General features: G+C 37.8%; 1 protein-coding gene across 2 annotated transcripts; it reads left to right on the top strand.

The window, feature by feature from the left end:
• The first annotated feature begins 5,501 nt into the window (after nucleotides 1–5,501).
• atg9a (ATG9 autophagy related 9 homolog A) lies at nucleotides 5,502–15,131 on the top strand. 2 transcript variants are annotated; one of them, XR_013771774.1, is made up of 20 exons: nucleotides 5,502–5,665; nucleotides 5,958–6,013; nucleotides 7,807–7,952; nucleotides 8,042–8,085; nucleotides 8,241–8,305; nucleotides 8,431–8,580; nucleotides 8,699–8,840; nucleotides 8,999–9,139; nucleotides 9,309–9,429; nucleotides 9,584–9,759; nucleotides 9,850–9,972; nucleotides 10,191–10,378; nucleotides 11,225–11,378; nucleotides 11,702–11,881; nucleotides 11,981–12,193; nucleotides 12,286–12,509; nucleotides 12,646–12,763; nucleotides 12,854–12,943; nucleotides 13,404–13,549; nucleotides 13,638–15,131. XR_013771774.1 is itself a non-coding variant. In XM_079261795.1 (20 exons), the coding sequence occupies exons 3-20, from the start codon at nucleotides 7,850–7,852 to the stop codon at nucleotides 13,644–13,646; spliced, it is 2,568 nt and encodes an 855-aa protein (XP_079117921.1). In that variant the 5' UTR covers nucleotides 5,502–5,665; nucleotides 5,958–6,013; nucleotides 7,807–7,849; the 3' UTR covers nucleotides 13,647–15,131. The 2 variants fall into 2 exon arrangements, 1 of the variants encoding a protein (XP_079117921.1); XM_079261795.1 differs by having other exon boundaries at nucleotides 12,854–13,124.
• The last annotated feature ends 227 nt before the right edge of the window (nucleotides 15,132–15,358 follow it).

Below are 15,358 nucleotides of genomic sequence, written 5' to 3'. Positions count from 1 at the left end.
AACATTCGAGTGAGTGTGAAATACACGTGTGTGCATTTCATATGTTGCATGTGGTAAATGGCATCACTCTCCATGTCACAGCCAATCAGTTTTACGACCACGGCAGCCATAAATCTCTTCATTTATTGCCCCCTTTCTTTTCCAGTTTCTCCTCTTCTGTGAACATCCTCCTTCTTTCATTCCAGACTCATCTATTAATGGTTGATTGAGCAGATGTCCAGAATCAAAGAGATGGAGGAACTCCACATGGTTTGCATATACTGATCATCAGACATACACTGTAGTAGTTTATGATAATAATAAGGCATGAGGTCAAAATCTCTATGACGGTCACACAGAAACAAATTAGCTTTGTCAGGTTGAATTTGACATAATTTGCCATATCAGGAGCATGAGTAAATTCAAATCCAAAGGCCCCTAATTCTTCTAATGTAATCTTTGTCTCATATTAAAAGAGCAAAGTCACACATATAGCAGAAGATTTTACTAACTGCAGTCCATTTTTTGAGATCTGTAACTCACTCGGTTTACAACAATGCACATTTGAAGGAACCATATCTGTGGTTACTTTGCCACAATTTAATGTTTTCAACTACTTCACATTATTAAACCCCTTTCAACACAAAGTAACTACATCATTCATATTTTAACTTGTAAATAATCATCATAACATTTGTAATGGTTAGAAATATGTTTTAACATATTAACAACTGTTCTGAAGCACAAAGAGACAAAATTGAATTTAATTTAGCTTTTGCATCTCTTGTAAGAAGAAACTAGCCATTAGATCCAGATAACACTCTAATAACCTAAAAGCCTCTCCAGTGAAATATGGTTATTATGCAACGGCAAACTGATGAATATTGGACCTGTAAGTTAAGTGAAAAGAGTCTGTTATGGAAATCATTCTGTCTGGTGTCAGAGTTCAATCTTCAGAGATTAGGGCACTCTCAAAGACAATGACACATAGTTTTAATGCTCAACACACGCAGACAAACACACATGCACACATAGGAAGTGTCATGTATAAGGTCACCTGATCTGCATGACTCATCCAACACACGGTGTGTGGATTTGAATTCAAGTAACATTTCCAAGGCTGAAGCCTTCACAGTGAAATATAGTCTTTATAGATGGAACTTACTTATTTTTATTGGTATATGAATTAACTTATCTATTTGTTGTTTTTTTAATTAGCACATGTGGTGTTTAAGATACAGTATAATTTATAAAAGCTATTCACGTAGCTTGTTTCTGCCACAGTAATACACTAGATGTCAATCTCTTTGTCCACCCATCTCTGATACCACTGCAGAGTTACTCTTGTAAAGTCATTAGGAGGTGTTTTTAGCATCCATGTGATTAATTTAGTGTCTTTTAAAGCTTTACCTTCACCCAAAAAAAGTGTAAGTACTTCAATAATTCTTTACTAATAACAGGCATCTCTGGATGCTTTAAAAAGAAAGATCATAGCAATTCTTTCTAAAACACTAAGCAGTAGAACTAGATGAAGGATATGTTGCTGTCTGCCTTGACTGTTTGGGATGAGAATAGAGACAAAACACACAGAGACAAAAATAGAGTTTGGGAGAAGGGGAAAGAGGAAATAAACAATAAATAAGTGAGCTAGAAACAACAAATCAAAATCATATAACCCAAATTCTGGAGAAATGTATGGAAAAACAAATGACACAAATAATAGGACATAACGCACAAAGTCATTTTGCACATAAGAGTCACACTGATGCAACAGATTTGTGTCAGACTGCACTTCGTCACTGTTTGAGCCAAAGTGGACTTCATGGGAGACAACTGGACTGGAATTTGCCACAACATATATTGGCAAGCCACAAAGCTTCTGGAAGAATATGCTCCAGACAGATGAGACTAAACTGGAGTTTTTTTGGCATGGCACACCATGAAAACAACACTGTCCTTACTGTGAAACATGAAGGAGGCTCGGTTATGTTTTGGGGCTGCTTTGCTGTATCTGGAAGAGGGTGTCTTGAATCTGTAAAGGGTACAATGAAATCTCAAGACTCAAGGCATTCTGCAGCAAAATAAGCTGCCTCGTGTCAGAAAGTTTCATCTCAGTGACAGGTTATTGGTCTTCCAACATGATATTAATCATGGAGCAAAAACACCAAGAATGACTAACAGCAAAACATTTGGCTATTGTGAGGAGGCCTTTTTATGAGTCATCATCTAAAGCATATTGAACATCTGTGGAAGGACCTGAAACAAAACAAAATATCAAGTTATAGGTGCCATAATTTATGCAGGCATATTTCATTGGTTTGTTCAGTAAAATGATTCTGTTCATCAATAATTCAAAAGCACTGTGATTTTCCTCGGTTAATTTTCTTTATATTTTCATTATTACTTCTTTAGTTAGTGTGACCGTTGTGTGTTTGTTTTTATTATCAGAGGGATGTCTACAATTTTTGTCCATGTCTGCAGATATTTGCGTTTAAACACACAGTTTACACATTACTAAATTTGTAGTTTATTATCAAAATCATTAAATCACAAGATAAATATAGAGAATCATTCAATTCAGCCCAGAAGTATTACATGCCTAGACTAGTTTCTAATCATCAGAATGAGACAAGATCCTTATCTCAATTTATTTAGATTATTTTGCTATTGAAAGAAAATTGTCCTCAATACTGGCTTTACATATGAACCAATCAACATATTCCTACTATACAGCATGACATGGTAAAGACATCAAGGGAATCTTGGTTAAATTGTTGTTACTGTTTGGAGCCTAAACGTATGCTTTATGACTTGTCTGAATTTGACAGCACAAAATCAGTATTGTACAGAGAAGTGCTAAATGACTTTGTTGATATGTTGACATTCTTTGGACAGAAAATTAATTGTGGTTTTAAAATAGTCCCTCAACATGATCATATATTTTATATTTCCTCAACCCAAAGGTAAATGGAACAATTAGGGCTGCCACAGATGTACCAGCAAGGACAGAAAATAAACCTTAATTGATTCCATTTTAAAAGGTTTGTTGATCCACATATGTAAATTCTAAATGTGTGGAGATTTCTTACTTGCTGTGGTGGTTATATAGTGGGTGCATGTACAGGAAAAGGCAATCTAATTAGACAGCTCTAGAGAGATGACTTCATCCTGATTCTTATCCCCCCTTCCTACCCAATACTCAGAACTCTATCCATGCACCCCATTTACTGCACCCTCCCCCCACCCTTACTATTCCTTGCACCATTCATGGGTTGCACAGCACTATGACAGTCTATGGACTAAACTAGCTATCAGTGTAATTCCCAACAGGGAGCGGGTTAATTTAATCAGTCGGCTATAGCCTGCAGCACAACATGCTTGCTTCCAGACATACAAATCCATACTCACCAAACAGACCACCATTTTTTTCTTATAGTTGATCTATTGAGATCAGAAAAATAGCTAAATCAAAGTCATCTAAGACATATGATGTCAATAATTTGATTATATCATCAACATTCCCAAAGTTGCTCAATTTTTGTGTAATCATTTCAGTATATTAAGTTATAAATTTCAGGATTTAAATCAAGATTGATCAATTAGATAGATTGGCAGGCTTTGTGGTGCAACTTTTAAACAGTGTCCTACTTGTTAACTCAGTTAGGTGTTTATCAAATGATACGTATCATTTTGACTGGCTTTTTGTTGTGTGCTTACTTGCATTAAGCTTAATCCTCATTAGATAGATTAAAACACCCAGATCACAATAACTGGATTATATAGACCACCCCCTTAGAGTCAAGACCTCCTGGCCTTGTACAAAAAAATCTCTTTCAATATAAAATAAAGAATGCACAAAAAGGATATTTTGTAGATTTCGGGGATAAACAAAAATAATTAAAAAGTGTCAAAAAAAACAAAACAGTCAAAGCAAAGTATTTTTATCCTTTTGTGCGATAATGTAATTGAGAGATCATCTATTACTCAGATCCAGTGTGAGGGGATTGATTAATGAAATCATCTAATTTAATTCTCAAGGGTACAAACACACACAATCGTTGGTGTTAACAGTGTAACTACAGCAGCAACACAATGAACAAAAGCCCAGCTGTCACTGGTGAGGCTTAACAATCACAAATGAATATTCATTAAGGCCAAGTGTGACAGAAGGTGAGCTTGGCTTTGCAAAGCATCATCTTTGCTGAGCAGAGTCAGCTCCTGAGCCTCATTAGTTCTATATTTCCTGACCAAATAGAGAAAACACCAGCTCTAGCAGAAGTGCCGCTAACAAAGCACATGGTCGCATGACATGCAACATGCAAAGGTCAAGCAGAATATAATTTAGTTATGATTTTGTTTCTGCTTTAAATTGTAAAAGACCATGCTTTAATCTATTTTTATTTTTGATTTTCTAAGAAACTTTGATAGAAATATTGAATGAAAAAAGAAAGAATGAAAACAATAGAGGATGAAGTGGCAATTTATTGATTTATCATTGGTGTTTAAAGTTTAGCAAGAATTCTGCATAATGAATTGAATGAAATAGGTTTGCTTCTCTAAACCAGATTAATGTCATTGATTCTTTTTTAAAAAAGTATCGAATTAAATTTAAAATAATAAAGCACAAGTAGAATATCAACGATTTTCAGATGTATTTTTCCTGAGTTTGCCTGATTTGATCTGGCAGTCCTTTCATTCACAAAATATAATCAAACTTATAAACTGAGAGTAAAAAGGTGTTCATTTAAACAATGTTGTAAGTCACAATACTGAAAATGGTTCACATTGTATTTTACTTTGATATTATAATGACACAGTTTTGACAAAAGGTAGATAGGCGGAATGGATTCTTCACAATCCACAGCAGTTTGTTTGTCTTAGTCCTCATGCCCCCAACTCAAATGCTTCCAGGTTTGCTGGGACAATTTCCTTCTTTTATGCGATTTTATTCTGCCTGCTACATCTCCAATACTGATGCTGTTCCTCATGCAGACCTTAGCATCAAGAATTACACCCAGCACCATTTGCATATCTTACTGTACACATCAAAGAAACTGAACTAACTCAGAAAGTAGTCTGCTCTTCTCATTTTGTACAGAGCATCACAGTCCATTTCTGCAATAGGATGTATTAGTCAGTTTTACACCAACTGTTCCACAACTTAATCTTCCCCATTGATTATGTGCATAATCTTTGTCAGACATGATGTCTTCCTGATGTTACAACTCGAGACTCCACTCATTAGAGACATGGTCATTCAGAATATTTTTGTCTAAATTAACTGTACGACAAAAAGCCAAATGGCCAGGAGATGGCGGAAAATACACATTTAGAGTAGATAAATACAATGAGTGGCCCATTACGAGGCGTGTCAGCTACAACGCACACATTTAAAGCCCGCCTTCATACAAACTGGATTGGCTAATATTTTGAAACGCTCAGTCAACTTCTTCTATGATTGGTTAATGTGTGTGTCCTTTCGACGTAACAGACACAACACTGCTAGCTGTTTCGAAAATGAAACTGGCTTGTGTCAGACTTTCAGAGAGAGAGAAAAGAAAACGAAAATAATACACTTATCACATAAACTCAGGGGAATTCATCGTTTAAGAGCGACCCAGTGTAGGCAGGGGAACCGAACCATGAGGACTTTATGCTGCGTGATTCGTGAGGTGACATATTTTTGGTGAGGGAGGCAGGCCTATGCTGTCAAAACACGAACACACCACCATCTAAATCAGATCTGTATTGGCTTCGTTTGTTTGGGTATCAAAGATCATTAATGTACTCGGGAAAACGCAAGTAAAACACGGCTATTTCTGATGTGCTGTGGGTTTAGCTCTGTGCCGTTTCGTTTGTTACCTCGTGTTGCCTTCACCGTCAGTGTCTTGTAGTTATATCAGAGTAGGCTGTATATCTTAGATAAAGTGATCTTAATCCATTTTTATCTTAATTTTTTTTTTTTTTTTCTTTTTCAGCTGGAAATGTTGAGCAGCCCCCAGAGATGTGCCGGACACTACGTATTGGAATGGATGTAAGTCTGCCTTTATGTACAGTGCCCTGGCATTTTTCTTGTTTTGTTTCTTTAGAAACCTTGAATCACAAAAGATTTTTGAGGGTTTGGATCATCTAATTCACACAACATGCCTACAGTTTTGAAGATGGTTGTAATATTATTGTGTAACAGATAGGACAAAATAACAAAGCATCAATGTGTATCACTGTTCATCCACCTCTCAGCACTTGGTAGAGACACCTTTTGCACCTGGAAGTCGTTTTTGATTAGTCTATGAAATCACTGGGATTATTTGCTCTTTCATCAAGGAAAAACTGCTCTAGCTTCTTGAAGTTTGATGATTCTTGCTTGTGAACACCAGTCCAAGTCTGACTAGAGTCTCCATTTGATTCATTTCTTGGCTTTTATTTGACCATTCCAACACATTTCTATGTTTCACTTTAAACCACTTAATTATTGTTGTAATGGGTGTCATTGTCCTGCTGGAACGTGAAACCGTGGTCTACTTTTAAATCACTTTTGACTGTTTACAGGGTTTCCTCAAGAACATTGGCGTACCATTCATCTTTCCCTGGACCAGTTTCTTCATTCAGTTTCCTATTCCATGCAGCTGAAAAACACCCCACAGCATGATGCTGACAACACCACGTTTCATTGTGGGGTGATGAGACCTGTTGGATGAGCCTCACACAGTTCTTCCTTGATGGTCAAAAAAATAAATTTTAATCACATCTTACCTGAGCCCATTTTGAAGATCTCCCACATGCCTTTTTTGCAAATTCAAAATGTGCTTTCTTCATTTTAACTTAAAATAGTTACTTTATTCTGGCCACTCTTCCATAAAGCTCAGCTGTATGGTGTGGACAACTTGTTGTGGTCCTACAGACAGATTCTCCAGCCTCTGTTGGGGGATGCTGCTGCTTCTCAAGGGTTATATTTGGCCTCTGTGCTGCCTTTCTGATTAATGCTCTCCTTGCCTGGTAATTTGCTAGGCAGCCCTCTCTTGGTATATTTTTAGTGGTGCCATTTTCTTCCCATTTGATTGTAATGTTTTCAATAACCCAACCCTGACTTGTGCTTCTCAATAACTTTGTCCATGTCTTGCTTGTGAAGTTTCTTGGTTTTCATGGCAGTGTTTGGTTAGCGCTGCCACTTGCATACATGTGGCTGTCTCTGGGGGCCTTTCAGAAAAGGTGTGTATGTACAGACGGGTCATGTGATACTTAGATTGCACACAGGTGGACTTCATTTCACTAATTATGTGACTTCTCAAGGTAACTGGTTGCACCAGAGCTTTTTAGACTGGGTGGACACATATGCCCATGGCAGTTTTAAGTTTTTAATTTTTGAAAAATTCTTTTTTAAATATGTATTCTCATTTCACATCCAATTTTAGACGATTTAGTTCTGATGGGAACTTTTCATGTTAAAGGACGTGAATTCAGGCATTCACAACTTCTTACACTTTTACTATTGATTAGGATTTCTTCTCACCCCAAACTATTCGAGCATGCCCAGATGCTTTGCTTTCATCAACACTGTCAGCAAGAATATAGGTGTGGTCTCTGAATTACTGCTGTGTCTTAGATACGGTCTTTGCAGGGTTAGGAAATGATTAATCAAATGAGACAGTCAGTCATAAAACACAAGCGTATAAAGCGGTGCATGCACGGGTTGGTGCTGGTGGGCTACGAGGAGTTTGTACTCTACAGCATGTCAAAATCAGGTCATACTGTTGTTTGAATTTGGGATGTACACTTTTGTCTTTGGTTCAACGCCTTTCTTCATATTTTCATCCCCATTGTCTCTAGTCTGTAGCCGTGGCTGCTCTTTGAGACCGAAGCTGCTGTCACTATGGCGCAGTTTGACACCGAGTACCAGCGCCTGGAAGCGTCCTACAGCGACTCTCCCCCCGGAGAGGAGAACCTGCTGATGCATGTGCCTGAAGGAACCAAATGTACGATACACATAAACTAATCATACACATAATCACATCCTGACATTATTAGACAACATCATTACTAATTTGAAATGAATCTTTTGCAGCCCACTGGCACCACATAGAAAATCTGGACCTGTTTTTCCAGAGAATATCCTTTTGAAATAAATTCTTCAGGGCTAGTCCGTGTGGTATATTTTGCATGTTAATGCTAAGTGAACCTTCCTTCATTTCTAATAGGATGTCTGAATTTAAATATATTTACCAACCTCAAACAAATTCCCAAGTTTCCTTAATTTTCATTACGTCTATAATCTTCACCAGAAGAATGGATTCACCTGCATGCTGCTGGGAGAGATTTTTGAGCTGATGTATGTATCTTCTACATTATAATAGCATCTTTCAGGCAATCTGGTAGCTTAAATAACCTTATTATGCCCTTCTCCCCAGTTTTTTAACCACAGCCGGCTCCTTCTTTTTCTCTCTCTGTTTGCAGACAACTCCTGTTTGTGGTTGGCTTCACAGTGTTCTTAGCTAACTGTGTGGATTATGACGTGTTGTTTGCCAACAAGTTTGTAAACCATACTGATTCATCTAAAGTCACCCTGCCTGATGCATTCCTCCCAATGGATGTCTGTAGTGCTCGGTGAGTCCTGTGCTTTCTTTGGTGCATTTGCAGACACCACTATATATTATAGCAGTGTTACTAATACTATTGAACATTGGGTTTATCCGGATTGATGTTTTCTTTTTTTCCCCCCTAGTATCCGAGACAATGCATTTGTGATCTTTGTTCTGATAATCTCTGGGGTGTTTTGGTTACATCGCTTGGTTAAATTTATCTACAATGTCTGCTGTTACTGGGAGATCCGATCCTTCTACATCAATGCTCTCAAGATGACCATGGTAAGATGGACATGTGTATTCAGGTTATTATTTTCCAGGGAGATGCTGTTTGAATTGAATACCTGCTCAGCTGATATTAAATACATCCGCTAATGTTGACTATATTCACAACCAGTAAAGCCCGACCTCTAACCTCTGTTGTGCCATTTGTGCTTCAGTCAGAGCTTCCCTATGCAACATGGCAGGAAGTTCAGGCCAGGATAATTGAGATCCAGAAGGAGCACCAGATCTGCATTCATAAAAAAGAACTGACAGAACTTGATATTTACCACCGCATCCTCCGCTTCAAAAACTACATGGTGTGTTACTTTCGGATGAATTCCTAAAGGAACTGAACTGTTTGACATTGCTGCTTCCAAGAACAACCAAATGCATTAATTAACAAACATTAATTAATTAAAAAAACAAAACAAAACACAATCAAATGCTACAAATGTATACCAAAGATGTCTTCCTGCTCTTCTGCAGGTTGCCATGGTGAATAAATCACTCCTTCCCGTTCGGTTTCGACTTCCTGTACTTGGGGAGAGCTTGTTTTTCACCCGAGGTCTCAAATACAACTTTGAGCTCATCTTCTTTTGGGGACCAGGTTTGTTAGAATTGTGTATTTATTTTCATTCATTTTTACATGCATTGAGTTGTAATCTGCAGGCAAATGGAAGGGTTTGCTTATTTTACAGAAGGTCTGCACTTCCCTCTAGCAATGTATAGTTCTTTTTATTCTCATTTTGTTTTACCTCTAGGATCTCTCTTTGAGAATGAGTGGAGTCTAAAATCAGAGTATAAGAGAGGAGGTAACAGGCTTGAACTTGCAGACAGACTTGCATCTCGTATCCTGTGGATTGGCATTGCCAATCTCCTGTTGTGTCCAGTCATTCTTGTCTGGCAGATTCTTTATGCCTTTTTCAGTTACACCGAGGTAAACAATTCACATACATGTATAATTTTTGAACAATTAGCGTTTGCATCAATTAGAAATGACATTAGTTTGTTATGTGTGTATACATAGGTAATAAAGCGAGAGCCTGGTTCTCTGGGGGCAAGATGCTGGTCTCTGTATGGTCGATGTTATCTGCGTCATTTCAATGAGCTAGACCACGAGCTCATGTCACGCCTCAGCAAAGGCTATAAGGTTGGTGGATCTGTCATCCTGACCATTCCTTTCCAAGGACCATGAATCTGATTTTTGCATTAATCCATGAATCATTTTCTTCATGTCAGGCCAAAGAAAAATATTGGAATCTTAAATATGGCCATACCAATTTCACTTGTACTGAAACGGTTATGTTGTTATTATTTCTGTTAATACTTCCTCCATTTTTAAGCAAGTTTTGTCCTTTTTTTTTCTAGGCAGCATCCAAGTACATGAACTGTTTTCTTTCACCGCTGCTGACAGTGGTTGCAAAAAATGTAGCATTTTTTGCTGGGTCTCTTCTGGCTGTTCTCATTGCCCTGACAATCTATGACGAAGACGTGCTCGCAGTGGAACATGTTCTCTCGTCAATAACTCTGCTTGGAGTGTGTATCACAGTGTGCAGGTAAGGATCAGTTCAATAGTTTATGTGTTATCATTTATCTAAATCCAGATGTTTATAATCAGTTAAGTAATGAACACTGCCTGCTGAAGTCTAAGATAATGAAGAAATGGGTCTGACTAATTTCTGGTTCTCAATTTCAAGTACATTTCTCAAAACCTGATATTTTAAATTAAAAAAAAACATGAAACAAATAGAAAGCACGAGTACAAAACTGCTTATAATCACTAATGTGAACCACTAAGCAGAAGCCAGCTCTTTATAAAAGTTCTTTAAAGCTATCCAGAGTTGTTGCTTTCTTAATGCTCTGCAGCAACTTATTCTGGTGTATTTGTAGTTTCTGATTTTCAATCAGTGTAATATTATTTCTTTCTGGTATCTTAGACATCATAGAAATTTCCTAAATCATGGTTTTCAGTCTTTGGTCTTTCTTTTTATCAAGTCAAATTTGAAGCTTTGCCGGTTAGCAGGTCAGTCAGCCAATCAGTCATCCTACCTAATTTGTATCTACTTCTACACGTAGAACAGAACTGAGGCTTCAAAAAAACACCAAGACTTGAAGTCTTTTGAGAAAACTAAACAACAAATTAAACCTATTATTTTGCAGCATCTGAAGATACTAGATATCTTCTATAGATATCTAACTATACTGATAAACAAAAAGCATTAAACATCTTAAATATTTTAAGTTTGTACTGAAGTACAATGCTCTTAATGTTTTTGTCTGGAAAATATAGACATGATTTTTATTTTACATCAAACTTGAGCAGCAAAATCAGATGGAATGTCTGAAAAACATGTTTCTTTGACTCCTCTTTTTTATTTTTTCGGTTTTTTTTTTTTTGCCAGGTCATTTATCCCTGATAAGCACATGGTGTTTTGTCCTGAGCAGCTGTTGCGGGTTGTTCTGGCTCACATCCATTACATGCCTGATCACTGGCAGGGCAACGCACACAGATATGAGACCCGGGACCAGTTCTCGCAACTCTTTCAGTACAAAGCAGTGAGTAAAAAATAATGACAGAGGAATATATATCAAGTCTTTAGTGTGACTCACGGCTGCAGGTTGATGTAAACTAAATTAAGTCTAAATCTAACTCATTATTCTTATACTGACCTGTGCTCCTCTGCTGTGATTAAAGATATTGAGCATGAAATAGGTTTACGCTTCCTGTGGCCCTCTACAGAAGTGGTGGGTGATTTAAGTATCATTCTGGGGTGCAAGACTTATCTCTATTCTCAGATTTATCCAGCATGTTATTATATCTTATTGCAGTCACTACATTGTTTTCTTTTTTACATTTACACACCTTAATCTGCTTTCAGGTGTTTATTCTTGAGGAGCTACTAAGTCCAGTAGTGACTCCCATCATCCTCATCTTCTGTCTGAGGAGGAAGTCTCTGGAGATCATTGATTTCTTTAGGAACTTCACTGTAGAGGTGGTCGGAGTTGGTGACACTTGCTCTTTTGCCCAGATGGACATCAGGCAGCATGGACATCCAGCGGTGAGGGACTGAATCATAGATGAAGGGCAAAGTGCTCATATTTGTGTAAAAAAAAAAAAACATGCAGAAAATAAATTATGTTTGATCTTCACTTTTTAGTGGATGTCAGAGGGGAAGACAGAGGCATCTATCTACCAACAGGCTGAGGATGGGAAAACAGAGCTATCACTGATGCACTTTGCTATCACCAACCCCCACTGGCAGCCTCCTCTGGAAACCACTCACTTCATCAGTCAGCTAAAAGAACGAGTTCATCGAGAGGCCACGGGGGTTCCTTGTGATACGCATCCGCTCTCCTTGTCAGAATCTGAAGTACGGTGATCAATTAGCATTCATGCCCAACTATTACAATAATCACATCTCGGATATCTGATTAACTTTCCTGTCCATTTTCTTTCTTGTAGCCAAGAAGTCTTGTTGCAAACCTCTTGGCTGGACCCTCAACACTTGCTTCTGTTCACTTTGGCCGTGAAAGCTCTTTAACCAACCATGCAGCAACTTGTATAAGCGATGGAGCATCTGCCTTGCGCTCTCTTTCCCCAATTAGCAGCAGTCTTCATTTGAGAGGAAGTTTGAGTGCCATTCATAGAGCCAGTGGTCTCACCAGCAAAGCAATGGCAGGGTCTGGGTAAGTGAAAACTTTATCTGAATTGCTCAGTTTTCAGGTTACGGCTTCCTAGGGAGTTGCTTGTTGAAATCTAATTGACATACTGTTATACAATCCGTTTTGTAATATCTTCTTGTTTTTGTCCTTTACTCTCAAGGACTGATGCCCGTACTGTAAGCTCAGGGAGCAGTGCATGGGAGGGGCAGCTTACCAGTTTGGTCTTGTCAGAGTATGCCTCTACTGAAATGAGCATCCACGCACTTTACATGCACGAGGTAAATCTGTACGAGTTTGAGGCGTATTATGAATTTCTACATCTCTATGTTTGAACCAATTCAGCTTTGTTTTGTTTTCCGTTACTGAAGCTCCATAAGCAGCAGTCTCGTACAGAGCTGTCCCGTCACACATGGCACAGACAGGACAGCGATGAAAGCAGTGACAGTATCCCAGATGAAGTAAGGAGTGAAGCTAACCCTCACTCAAAAAACTTCCCACGCTCACACACTTTCCCCACCACGATGGCCAGTCCTAGTTCCATTCCCACTTCCAATTCAGCCAGTAGTCGTACTCCAATGGAACAGGAGGGGGCAAAGTCACACAGCAGCAGCCAGCGGCGCCACAGTGGACCCGCCACAGGTGCCTGTTTTCTTTCTAACATTTATATCTTTTATATCTTATCTTCATATTATATCTTTCAAAACTTAATATAATAAATCCAAAATCAATTTTTAAAATACTAAATGGTTCTAGACTCCTTGCAGCATTATTATAGTTATAAATAAAAATGTTGACAATGCAATGACAATGCATCTTCTGAAATGTAATGATGTTGAAAAAAGAAAGAAAATTAGCTTGGTGAAAAACACTTCTTTGCTATGCAGCACTTCTTAACTGCTTTTTACATCTGTTTTCTAGATCATTTTGGTTCAGGAGGAAAAGTAGGAAAGTCAGTCCGTGTGCCCATGGGTGGATGGGCAGAGGATGGTCAACCAGCACCAAGACACCCTGAGCCTCTTCCAGAAGAGAGTTCAGAGGACGAAATGCCGCCTCGTATACATAAGGTAAATGCACTTTTGACAGGAGTAAGAATCTTATTTTGAATATCTTATTGTACGGTAATAAACATGTGCATCTATTTTCTCATTTCAGGTCACATAAGCAGGCCATGTGAATAAATATCGGCAGCCTAGCTTCCACAGATAATCAAACACATGTCCTCATCCTTGTCTGGAACTTTTCCAAGGACTCATCCTTTCATCATGCATTAAAAGACAGAAGTGAATGCGAAGTTAACCATTTAACTTTAAAAAACTAAAGTAGTGAAACCATCTGGATAAACTCCTATTTGACTCTTATTTTACTACAGACCTGAACAGACTAAGCATTGGCCCATCAGAAGAGGACTTACAGGATAAAGTAATTTTTATAGCTCCTGACAACCTCAGGTGACATTTAAACATTTTATGTCAAAGAATATAAGAAAAAAAGTAAACATTTTGTTCATACATGAAGACAACTGTGAACACTCTGCATTACTAGAAGCACCCTCTGTGTGTTTTCAATAATTTGCTCACTAAATCCAGTCTGGATTGTCTGTATTGGTCTGCATTTTAGAAACAAACAAAAAAAAAAGAAGATGGATAATGTGATGTCTCTGATTAGCAAAGCATTTCCCAAAAGGGGTTTAGAAGGATGCTGGTAACACAGAGACTTTGATTGTGTATATCTGTTCTTTTACTAAATAGCAGGAGGATGTGTAGTATACTTCATGCATTTTATGCCGGCTTGCATTTTGCCTCTTGGCAAAACTTATGAGGGTATATGGAGTCTAATTGACACTTTTTGATGACTTTTTTTTTTTTTTTTAAATCTGAATTCATTGCTTCACAAGGGAATTTTCTACTATGGTCTTAAATTTTGACCAAAGTCTGGCTAAGTGTGCACAGATATATGTGTGTGTAAAAGATAAATTGTACAAAGCATCTGCAATTTGCATGCCCACATGCAAATTGCAGTGCACACATGCACAGTGTAGAGTATAATCAGCAAACTGTATCACATTTCTGTGCAAACTGTATTATCAACAAACTGTACACAAAATGATTCAGTCTCGCATTTATAAGACCAGCATGCCATGACTTGCAGTCAGAGATTTTCCCCCTATTAATTTCATAAACTTGCCTAAAGGTGACAATGAACATTGGCTGTTATAAGCATGTACAGTTTACTTTTTTATGCCATAAAAAGAGCTCTCAAGTGCATGAACATTATCTGCTCACTTCTCCAAGTTAAACTAAATCACTTCATTTGTCTCATGTGCTTCATAGCATGACTTTTTTTCCCCCTTAAATCAAGATATGCACTTTAATAATTTATCAATGCAGAAGGTATCGCATAACTTTGATTGTATATTTTCTTATACATCTTTTTAAGTTATTTTATTTATCCAAAGGATGTGCCATGATGATCGACATCAGGGATGCGATTTATGTGTGCTCTTGGTTGGGGACTGAGACACGCTGTCATCCTACTGAACGGATATGTCGATAAAGGGATTCGGTAATTCGTTGCGGTAAAACTGAGTGATTATTGTCTATTTTTGTTTAATAGAACCTGTATAATACCATTTTGTACAGTTGTAATTTCATGTATTAAAGACACGGCAACTATTTTGTGTGCAAACTGTGATGTACCCGTTAGCGTGACTGAAAATAAGAACCATGACGTATATATGGGTATGACTGTACCTATTGGAATCCATGATTAAATGGTTATGCTATCAGAGCCCGGATAGCTCAGTCGGTAGAGCATCAGACTTTTAATCTGAGGGTCCAGGGTTCAAGTCCCTGTTCGGGCGAAAATATCTAATT

This window comes from Telmatherina bonti (genome assembly GCF_933228915.1).
Source record: "Telmatherina bonti genome assembly, chromosome: 22".
Taxonomy (NCBI): domain Eukaryota; kingdom Metazoa; phylum Chordata; class Actinopteri; order Atheriniformes; family Telmatherinidae; genus Telmatherina; species Telmatherina bonti.
The sequence above is the reverse complement of the archived record's forward strand: the minus strand, read 5'-3'. Positions and strand labels throughout refer to the sequence as shown.